A 12,162-nucleotide genomic window follows, 5' to 3' on the forward strand; every position below is an offset into this window, starting at 1 on the left:
GTTGAGTCACTGGGGAATAAGGGGGGGGGCACGCTTCTGGTGGATGTGGTAGAGAAGATGTCGCGGGACTTTAGGGCAATCATAGGTTGTGACTTACTAGGAAGAATGGGCGGGAGGGTTAAAAATCTCGCAGGGAAGTGGGAAATTAGGATAGGGGGATAAACTTTCCAATGAATTTGATAATGCATCGATCAGATAAGCGCACGGTTCATGTTGAACAATTAAGGTTCCCAGCGACTGTAACTCCATAGCGCCTGGAGTGTCCTCTCATCAAAAATGTAACAGGTTGTGTTCGTGAGTGTGTGTGTTTCTTCCTCTTCTCTTTGCCCAATTGAGGAAAATAAAAAATTGTGTACATATGGAAGTCTTGTAAATAGAATTAGTAATGTCTTCTGTGTATTTTTATTTTTGTTTTAGGTGCATGAAGTCTTTCGAAAAAGTGTTTTTGATTCTTTTTTTTCTTTCTGTTGTTATTGTACATATATAGTTAGTATAAGTTCGAGTTATGTTCGTTTCAATTTTTTTTTTTTGAGTTTACGAGAGGTTGTCCGTAAACTGGCAGGGGGAAGTTATATTCAGTGTACAGGTATTATTGATCATAATCCTAAGACTCCCCCTGTCAACAATGGCAAAATGTATATATATAGGATTAAGGAGTCAAATAAAGTAATATATGAAGTGATCTCATTACTAGTCCCATTTATATCTCCTCTGTATTTTCTTTCTGCTGAACATATCTTATATACAATTAAGTTACAAAGGGTCTAGTATGTAATGTGGTATGTACCATACCAGTAAGTAGCTGGAATTACTTTCTTTTTCACAGTAATGCACTTACTAATTCACTTCTTATTTCTGTTTTAGAGGGTTCGGAAAAAAAAAGTACTTAAAGCAACAAACTAGATACTAAGACAAACAAACAACACAAAATCTATATTCAACATTTATACTGACAACAAAATAGTTATTTATTCCATCAAAAATAACAAAATTCAAGACACACTTACAGTACAAAGTCATAATAACTTCATCAAAATAATGAACCAGGGCATAAAAACTCGATTTCTTTGGGTAAAAGGACAGTGGTATTGTAGGTAAAGAAAGAGGGGACACACTAGCAAAGGCAGCAGATTGTGATGACCAACTTTCTTGTGAATACAGCTAAGTCCCTGCCTCTTACGTTAAAAATACTTTACTAACTGACTTAATCGAAGTGTGGAACAAACAACTAAAGGACGACCATTACACTAATACATTCACAAAACTATAACATAACCAAAAACACACATTTCAAACTGACTCAATTTCTCACAGAACACTGACCAAATAACCAATATCAAGAGATTTCACTTACAAAACTCAGACACATGTAAGTGTGATGGAAGAACTCCACAAACTTTTCAGCATATATTATATGACTTTTACAGATATGACAACAAAAGATACAGCTTATTAAAATCATCTCAACTACAAGGGAACTCATGGCCTCTACTCGAACAAATAGCAGTTGATATGGAAGTGTCCAGTTTAGTTAGAACTGACCTTAAGAACACCTTAATGAGACAAAAATATGCATTTTTAGATGAATTAGAGATCATAAAGAAACTTTTTAAATATTCGTGAATTACTGACAGTTATTATCTCAGAAACTAACATATTTATTAATCTATTTGTAGCAAGGCCTTTTATGCCAAGAAAGAAAGGGGGAGAGTTCTGACAAGCAATGAATCACTGCTTTGCAACTTGCATGGTTCGCAAGAAGTTTTTAATACAAGTTGAAACAGTTCTTTCATTATCACCATTTCAGCATATATTCTATTTTGGATTGGAGATGAACCTCTTTAAACATGAAGCAAGCAAAAATTGTTATGAATTTCATGGATCTTGGAGATTCAAAAGTAGAGAAATATTTTTTTTAATGTCTTAAATACAGATAAAACATTTTATTTTGTTTTTAAATTAGTGAATACCTGTTACCCTACCCTCTTCAATTTTAATTGTCCAAATTTAAAAAATATGCGCTATAAATGTTGGTTCATGAACAAATGAATGCAAACATATGATGAAATTTCATGAAATTCTTGTTAATATTGATTTTTATGTTTTATTACCACTGAAGTATGTTACAGGTATTAAAATATTCAGGCAGAGTTATTATTTGTCTGAATACTTGATGACGACAAATATTCCTGACAAATTCCGTAGGGTTCAGAGAATCGAAGAGTTAAAGAATAAAGTGCTTATCAACTTTAGATATAGTATGAGGTATAATTCATTATATTCTCAATTCTATTACTTCTTATATACAATAAATTTTCATGTTTAGTGTTTCGCAACTTGTTTTCTTTCCAATTCTTATTTGTTCTAGTAATAGATAGAGGAATGCTTTATTCAAAAATAGTGCTGTTCAATTATATTGGGTTACTAGATTACGCAGCATACTTATCACTCTTCACATTAAATTTCTATTTATGAATGAATATCTTTTATTTTTTTGTTTGATTTTTCATTATAACTATTTATTATAATACATTATTATTATAATCACTAAATTATATAAAAGGTTTGCCTTCTTTAACCTTTATTTCACTCTCATCCATCCCTTATTTTACTTTTCCTCTAATCCTTCAGAAATTCTTAACTTTTATCAAGTGTATAGGGTGAAATGATGCTCAAGCCTTCCTTAAGAAATGAAAAAGTAATTTTATTACTTATAAACTCTTTCATTATAAAATTGTTAGATAAACAAGAATTCCAAAAACAGTCCAGATCATGAGAAATAAAATACAATAATACAATAATAGTGAATTACTTACAAAGCCTAAAAACCAACTATAGTCAATTAGTGAGATGTTTTTAATGGATTTGCCACTGAAAGGAATATAAAAACAGACTATAAGAGAGAAATGCTTTTTTCGGCAAAGTTGTCCAAATAAAAAACAAATGAATAATATCAGATGTCCTTAGAGCTAATTACCATACAAGAGTGGATTTTTATTGAGATAAAAATTTTAATTTTTAAAATAAATAAAATAAATTTAAAATATTTGCAAACAGTTATAGCATCTCAGTGCTAAAAGGGTTGTTAAGATGTTGATACAGTTCAGTTAAAATTACAGGTTTCGAGTCTATTAACATTTTCAGCTTTGCTTCTTGCACAGCTCTATCCTCTTGAAAGAAATTCAGTGGTTTCTGAAGATCTTCACTTCTCCTTGTAGTAGTGTGTCTTATGCTGCCTTGAATATGGCATTTGTGAAAGATTTTTTGAATTCTCAGGGTTTTTATCTACAAGCTCTGCAGTGATGCGCCTATCTATTTCTTTCTTTTTTCTTTTTCCTTTTGTTAAACTAAGATAAGTCAGCTTTATAATTCCAATGATTAAGGTCATAAGAAAGAATGGACCGAATTCAGCCCAGTAATTTTATTTTTAGGTTGTACAGTCCAATGACATTGAAATGCTCACTTGTTATCCAAGTTGATCCAAATTACTTCATTTACTTATTATTTTGCTTATAACTGTGATTTTTTACCTTATTACTTCATATTTCTCTAAACATTATAGTGCAACTGACCATATTATTGAAAATACCATTAGTTATTTTTCATTTTTTTTTTTCATATTGTTCCTTTTGGCTCAATTTAGGAATGACGGATATTGTTTAATTTTAATCCAGGAGAACCTTGATGAACATCTATTCCCCCCACCCTTGCTCTAAAAGTTAACATAACTAAGATTTCTAGTTTAAATTAATTATGTTATAAATTTGGTTTCATATGAGTTTTCTCTGTGGGGCTTTTGATTTCTGAGGGGATAAACATTGTGAGAATGTTCTCTAACATTTGTTTTAATAATATAAATGCAGGATGGATAGTTATGGAGACTAATAGGATGGATTTTAAAAATTAAAGTTTACATATAATTGTTAGAAGAAGTTAATTTATAATTAATTACTAAGGTCTAATATCTATTTTAGAAAAAAAAATTGATTACCGTTTCTTATATTTGTTTATCCATATTGTCAGCAATGAATGGCCTAGTGAGGTTCTAATGTTTTATCTTTGCCTGTTTGTTTGCACCTGATGTTTCTAGATTCTTTTTTTTCCAAATGTTGATGTTTGTTTTTCAAAAAAAATTGTTATTTACTTATTTTTTTGCTAGGTCTATAATCTATTGACTTTTTCAGGGACAATGCAGCTCTTCTCAGAATGATACCTTTGAAAGAATTTCTATCTTGGTCTGAAGAAAATCCTGATGCCATGCTTGAGGCAGATATTAGAGGGTATATTTTAAGAGGATTAAGGGATTCAGTCATGAGGAATCGTAAAATTACCTTGAATGTAAGTATTTTTTATAAAATTTTTTTTTTTCATTTTTCACATTGTTTTCTTCTCATCCCCAGTCATTAAAGTTCTTCCACCATTTTATTTCAAGCAGCTCAATGTAAATTAGATTTTTCGCTTATAGGCTTCTTCGATGATTTGAAATTATTTCTAATGTCCACTCATGTTTTGGGATATCTACTTTCAATGCTTCTATTTTGCAGAGTGGACAGATGCTCTTTGATGATTCTGTAGATATTTACTTGACGGTATATGTCTTAATTTTTTTCTGGGCTTATTGGCAGGTATTATTTCATTGCCAAGAAACTTGTACTACTTTCTCTTCATACCTTTCTTTTTCACTCGACTTTCTTATTTATACAGAGAATACAGTGATTAAGGATCCTCTGAAGAGCAACATAAACACCTTTAATGTGAAGTTCAAGAAGGTTGTTACAGACTTTGACATTAATAGGGACTTAAGAATGAATCAGAATAATCAAAATTTTCCTCAAGTCCAAACAAATTACTATCTTACATAGGTTAAGTTGAACTAGAACAATTGTGAAGGAAGGACAAACTTAATAGTGCAAACTTTTGTTCGGGCTGTCCGTAGCTCAGATGGTTTGACGCAGGTCTATCAGTCTGAGATCTGCGGGCGGTGCCGGTTCGAATCCGGCCTGGGGCGTAGACCTTTTTCATTAACAACTGGTGTATACATTGGGACCTGTCCGTGTCTCACTTCAGGTATCCCGAATGTCTGTTGAATTTTTTATAATTAAAATTAGTGCAGAAGGTGGAGTGGTTGAAAATTGTGAGACTTTCTGCTGATTAATGGCACTTATATTTCCTTCTAATAAAGTATGATTCCCTGGAGGGGAACTAGTGTTAGTGTGTTAGATTTAATTATTTATAGATATTAGTATAATATAAGACAGAGCATTGGGTGTCTCATGAATAACGGAATATGGGTTATTTGTGTGTGACGTCTTCGCCGCCGCGGGGTCACGTCTTCTTCGCTCCACTCGTCCAGGTTCAGCTGTCGGCGAAAATGGTGAAACCATGTATCTTCTTAGAAAGACGTTTTTCTCGATCGATGGCTGGCCTGCATGTCCTGGACTCCGGCGTGATGGTAGGGGCAGGCCAGGTCCTAGCTTGCATAGTGCTTAGGCTGGGGCGGCATTGCAGTCGTGGCGTCTTCGGGGTCTTCCGGTGTCCGTGGCAAGGGGGGATGCATCAGAAAATGAGACCCCCGACCCCGACTATATAAATTAAATAAAGAACCGAAAAATTCAGATACTTAAATCCGACATACCGCCCACCTAAATTTGGCTCGTCGGATTTACAAATTGGAAACGGTATAAGGTATAGAGAAGCAAAGAGACGGGTAAAGCTCAGTCTGTTGAGCAATAAGAGATAAAGTACCTTAACCCGACTTCAGAGAAGAAGGTCCGTCGGCAACAATAAAGATGAAAATAAATATTAAAAAGAGACATGTACAATATACAAAATATTTAAGGAAATTTGAACTAACACGCCCTACTCACACAACAAAACATTATATATTAAATTTATTAAAAAATCAAAAGGCATGCCATGAAACAAACGAAAATTGGCTATAACGAATTTATATGTACGAAATGTTTGGTAGACACAGATTAAAATCAATTAAGACGTGAAGTCGTTAAATTGGAGGATGCTGATCAATATAGATCCTCAGGTTGGACGTAACGTAATGGGACTCCAAACCCAACCGAAAATGATCGTTATATTGTGAGACGAATAACGAATTACGAATGTGGGACAAAACGGTTTGCTCACGGAGAGCTAATCCTGCCGCCCTCCCTGAAAAACCCAAGCGTAACGAAAGAATGCTCAGTTGACGTTAGATGCTGAGCGCGTGGAAACAATACGAGACCTAGCCATAAAGCTTTTGTGAGGATGGGAGGTGTGAGGATGCGTTGGAGCGATTGCTTTTCCGCTTGCGGTGTGGGCGCCTACGTTTAACTGTACCGATTTTGTTGGGGTTTCGAATGAAATTGCTCCGGCTCGAAACGGTTGCATCTAACCGTATGAGGAGCGAGATTCCGGTGGCCGAAGTACTATCGGAGTAGGTCCCCATCACGATCTTGACAAGTACCGTTGGCAGAAGATATAAGTGACCATCCCCGAAGGCCTTGGTGGGGACACAAGTAACTAGGCGGGGGTATAGCTCTACGCCGACGAGTAAGTCGATGGGGCCAAAGGAACACCAAAGGAAGGGTCGGTCAAAACGTGGTGCGACAAATCGGTGATTACCCTTAAAGGAACCGGTCGTCTCGGCATATCGGAGGCGATACATTCGACAACGAGCGCGTTTAAATTAAGTTCGTTGTGGTGTCTAGAGTGGACTGAAGCCTGAAAGTTATCGAACCCTTGATGTTGGCGACTTGAGGACCTCCTAAACCGGCGATTCTTCCATCAAAGGATTGCAATTGGCCGCCAATCTTCGTCGCGAGCTCGGCAGTAACAAATGTGTACTGACTGCCGGAATCAAGTAGCAAACGTGCGGGCGCGGAACGCGTGGACCCGTGCTATACGGCACACGCAGTGCTCATCACTGCCTCCGTGATGACAATTGTGAGGCCCGGACGTAATACGAGTATGACTCACAAAATGCGCGAACATTGGCGAAGTTATGGCGACGGGGGAACCCGGCCTTTTCGCGTGGAGCGTCGGAACAGTGTTGCATATTAAGTTCGTGAGGCAGCTTGCATACCATTAATCTCTGTCTCACGAAGGCTATAAACTCATCGACGGTGGGGAAGTCGCTATTTGCATGGGTAAGCTCGAAGTGCCGTCTGATGACGGGGTCCAAAGCTCGGACAGCCAATGTGGACAGGAAGACATCCGTTTCGTCCTCTAAAGCCAAATCCCGAAACGACTCGTTTCCCTCCCCCACATCATCCAAATATGATGCGCACCAGCGCGTCCTAAGCCAGCTGATAGAAACTGGCATCGAATTAAAATCCGGCCAGCAGCGAGGCGGGTTCACCACTAAGGGCACTCTTTAAACAGTGCATCTTGTTCATGGGAGCTAAGTTCTTGCTGTCGTAGACATGTGCGATAATAGTGTCCCGTAACCGCGGCCAAGAGGACAGCTTACAGTCGAACTTCAGGATCTGAATGTTGGGCAGTTGGAAGGGGTACGTTGGGCTGGTAAATCCCGATTTGGCTTCTTGAGCAGCGGAACTGCGTTGAGCCCTAATCTTGCGGTACCGCACCTCGACGTGTTCCAGATCGTTTCGGATCATATCGTAATCCGTTTCCCAATCGGGCGGCATCGTAGAAGCTCCCTGGAACGCGTATACGGAATCCAGCTCGTCCTAATGTTCTTTATATTCAGCCCAAAGCGTTTTACACACGTCATAATCTACTTCAAAATCTAAAATCGAGGCATCGTTCGTGAGGGTGACGAGTGCAAGTGAGCTTAACTTAACCCCGTTTAATGTACGGATTTCGGCACCCGATTCGCCATTTAAACCTACTTTTTTCTCAAATTAAAACGACTGAAAATCGAAAAATTCAGGCCATAATATAGAGTAATGAACAATGGCGATTTAATAAACAAGAATAAATGATATTTACATACATACTTGTGAGATCAGCTGTGTTGTGAGATCAGCTGATCGCATGTATATAAAGAGATGTACCGAACCCACTGCACTAGGAATCCATCAACACCATGGAAGAGAAGAGAACCCAGAGATAGTGGTAAAGACAGAGGCACAGGTAGAGAAAGGCGGCCGAACCAGGGCAGAATACGCAACGGAGGAGGGAAACAAGACAGGAAGTGTCATGGGTGCGGAAAAGTAGGACACCTGGTGGCCCATTGCTCCCGCACTAGGTGCTTTTAGTGCGGCAATGAAGGCCACATAGCACGACAGTGCCCTTATATGTACAAAAGGGTAGAGACGGGACTAGGGGAACCGATGGAAATAAATTTCCAGCGGATACGGCGGAAAAGACGAGAAGACTATAGACCTAGTGAGTCCTCTAGTGAAACCTCAGAAGCATCAGAAGCCTCAGGAACAGAGGGGGAAGGAAGAGGAAGACGGAGCAATAAGCCGCCAAGCAGTTGATGGCGCCGAGTAAGTGAGGGAAGGATATCAAGGCAAGAGAGTTGAGATGGGTACCAGGAGAGGGGCGACCGCACATTAGAGATTTTCAACATCAAAGGAGAGATCAGCGGTCTGCCTATCATCAAGGTGAGCGGTGTGAGATGGCTCGTGGACATGGGGAGCTCCCACACCATCCTGTGCCGGGAGGCGCTGAGGAAGCTGAGCAGCGGTGAGAGGAAACTCCAGATGGATGTTCAGGTATGTCATTGTCAATTAATCACACTGGGTGGGCCCTGTAGAATAGAAGGGGAGGCGGACATTGATTTACGGGAATGGAGGATCGAAGAAGGGTTATTCAGTGTTCATATCGTGGAGAAAATGCCCCGTGAATATCAGGCTATTATAGGTTTCGATCTATTTGGAAAGGCAAGTGCGGGGATTAGGAATAACAAGTTTCTGTGGACGATTCGGTTGGGGCAGAGGAGATATCGGTGTCGCGAGCTTCGAATGGGAGAATCCAAACGGATAGGTGCGATCCAAGGAGGGGGGGGGATTGGAGACAGGAAATAAAGGACAAATATGCAGATATTTTCTTCGGGGAGGGAGAGTTACTGGGGGTGACCGGGCAAATAATGCACCAAATCCCCCTGAAACAAGATAAAATTACTTACGTAAAAGAGAGGAGATAGCCTACATACATATACATGCCTATATACATATAGCCTATATACATGCGCTCAAACAGCATATTCGGGAAGAGTTAGATAATCTGAAAAAACAGGGTATCATCGTAGATAGTACCTCCCCATACAACAGCCCCTGTTTACATCGGGACCTTCTCTTGCTATACTGCAGGTGTCCCGAGTGTAATTTTACGATTATAATTAATGTGTGGAAAAGGGGGGCTAGAAATTGTGAGACTTTCCGCTAACTAGCAACATGCATGTATTTTCCTTAATTTATAAGTTATTAATTCCTGAAGGGGCAATTATATTAGTGTGATAGGTTTTATCATTTATCTGTAATAATATAAAAAGAACATTGGGGTCTCAAGACTGTATTGGCTTATCTGAGCCATCCTGATTGTTGGAAGTTTCGTTGTCGCGGCCACTTCCGCGTCCTATGGGCGCCTCCCTCGTCGAGGTGTACGGTGGGCGAATTTCACCATATTCGTTTAACCATCTCGCCTGTTGTCTGAAGAGACGTCTTCGTTCCTCCGTGGCTGGCCAGCGTGTCCTGGACTCCGGCGTGATGGTAGGGGTAGGGCAGGTCCTAGACTAGAAGATATCTTAGATAGACTGGGTGGGGCAACGATCTTTAGTACTTTAGATCTGAAGGCCGGCTACCACCAAATCAAGATGCACCCGGAAGATCAGCAAAAGACAGCTTTTTCATTCGAAAGGGGGCATTATGAATTTACGAGGATGCCCTTCGGACTGAAGAAGGCCCCAATTACGTTCCAACGATTGATGGACGAATTCTTACAGGGAATCGACGAGTCCATGTGCCAGGTATACATGGACGACCTGCTCGTTTGTAGCAAAACGGAAGAACAACATATGTCCCACTTGCGCAAGGTGTTCGAACTGGTCCGGAAATATGGATTAAAGTTATCGAGCGAAAAATCAATATTGGTAAGAAACCAGATAAATTTTTTAGGACACACAATATCGGAACAGGGAGTCAGGCCAAACGCAAATAAGGTAGAAGCGATCAGGAAAATGGTGATTCCAACGGATGTTAAGGGAATCAGGAGATTGTTGGGCGCTCTGAATTACTATAGACGTTTCATACCGGCGATGGCCAGGTATCTGGTACCCATCAACAACCTTCTGAAAAAGGGAAATAGGGTGCAAGTGACGCCCGATATGGTGGAAAACTTAGAAATTTAAAAATAGAAAATTAGAAAATGCATGGAGGCGCTAAATTTTTTAGGACACACAATATCGGAATAGGGAGTCAGGCCAGACGCAAATAAGGTAGAAGTGATCCGGAAAATGGCGATTCCAACGGATACTATAGAAACTATAGACGAAATCACGTTGATCACCGGGTTTCTGTAATCGCGTTTGCGCCCTCTAAGTCCCAACAGAATTTCGAATGGAGCGAATCCCGTTACCGTATGCACGAAGTGGTTATAGGCTGCTATAGCTCTTATCATAGCCTCGTCTGGTTCCAGGCCCTTATCTAGCTGGTACACCCGCAAGTGATCGCTTAACGTACCGTGGAGCCTCTCTGTACCCCCCTGCTCTTAGGGTGTCCTGGGGTGTTTAAATGCCACCTTACCTTCAAAGCCTTCATTTCTTCTCTGACGTTGGCGTTATCGAACTCCCGTCCCGCATCAGACGATATCCTTTCCGGTACTCCATAGCCCCTCCAGGTGAAAGTGTCGATTTGTAATTCTCTAACGGTGTGTTCGCCATCGGTGTCTCCTCTTGTGTAGCCTTGGGTGGGTGTCGGTCGCATTTGGTGCTGAGGCACACCTCACAGTTCCCAATTTCTCCTGAATCGTTTTTCGCATATTTCACCAGAAATATTTCCGTCGCAGGGCTTGGTAGGTCTCGTTCAAGCCTCGGTGATTGGTCTTCTCCTGGAGGTATGCCAAGGTGACCTCCCTCTGTTGATCTCTGACCTGAACGATTTCCACCATTATTAGGCAACGAACAAAGTTTCGATCCATTCCCATTTTCTCCAATCTCCAGAGGCGTTTTATCTTCTCCCAAACCACTCCATTCCCAACGTATAGATGGTATGTACGCCCCGGTTTGGATGCATCTTTCAGTGCTCGGCAGATCTTATCATTCCTGACACCCGGTGCCGACCAAATAGTGGTGATCGAGGTCTTCCCATATTTAGCGAAGTCCATCTTCATGGATCCGGAAGTCCTTGTCTTTTAAATTATTTGGTGTGATTTATCGTTCACCCCCTCCTCTAGCTCTTCCATCTCAGTTGGTTTTCCCTCAGTGCAGCTTTCGTTCTCGGATGATGGCTCATGGACGTTACCCGTAGTGCTTTGCGTTTCTTCTTCCCCTGGCGTCCATTCTCGCAAAAACTGTCTCACCTCCCCTGACGTTTGTGCTTGTTCCTCGTCTATTCAATTTACAGTGATCGGGCGTGATAACCCGCCAGCGACTACATTTTCTTTTCCTGGTTTGTTCTGGATTACGATGATGTACTGGTTGAGCATTTCCTTCAATCTGGTGACCCTAGCTGAGGACTCTTTAAGCAACCCATTGAAGCGGTCTGTGATCTGTATGTACCCGGAATTTCCTCCCGAAAACATACGGGCGAAAATGTTCTACCGCCCACACAATACCTAACAGTTCTCGCTCAAGTGCGCTGTACCTTGTCTCAGCATTTGTTAACCGCCTGCTAGAGTACGCCACCGGTCGCTATCCACCCTCGCAATCCGCGACAGTACCGCCCCCAACGCGTACTCACTTGCGTCCATAGTGATGATAAATGTACGTTCAAAGTCCGGTAATGCCAACACTGGTTCCTTCTGAAGCGCCTCCATGCATTTTCTAATGTTTTCCACTATATCGGGCGTCACCTGCACCCTATTTCCCTTTTTGAGAAGGTTGTTGATGGGTACCAGATACCTGGCCATCGCCTGTACGAATCGTCTATAGTTCTATAGAAAACAAAACAATAAATAGAATAAGTAACTAAATTTTCTGTAATACAATCTATTAAGAGAATACTTCAGTTTTTATATTGTCATTGTCGGAAGTTTTAATCC

The 12,162-nt window shown here is 40.4% G+C and overlaps 1 protein-coding gene across 1 annotated transcript in view; it reads left to right on the forward strand.

Annotated features, from left to right (window-relative positions):
* Window positions 1-2,129: 2,129 nt before the first annotated feature.
* Window positions 2,130-12,162, forward strand: part of LOC106688268 (uncharacterized) — a gene marked incomplete at both ends in the record, with an annotated part of 120,611 nt that continues 110,578 nt past the window's right edge. Inside the window, 2 exon segments of the mRNA XM_067048095.1 lie at window positions 2,130-2,265; window positions 4,185-4,338. Coding sequence (XP_066904196.1) covers window positions 2,174-2,265; window positions 4,185-4,338 — 246 coding nt within the window.

Source organism: Halyomorpha halys, unplaced genomic scaffold (genome assembly GCF_000696795.3).
Source record: "Halyomorpha halys isolate HHAL.00 unplaced genomic scaffold, Hhal_1.1 Scaffold1094.1, whole genome shotgun sequence".
Classification (NCBI taxonomy): Eukaryota; Metazoa; Arthropoda; class Insecta; order Hemiptera; family Pentatomidae; genus Halyomorpha; species Halyomorpha halys.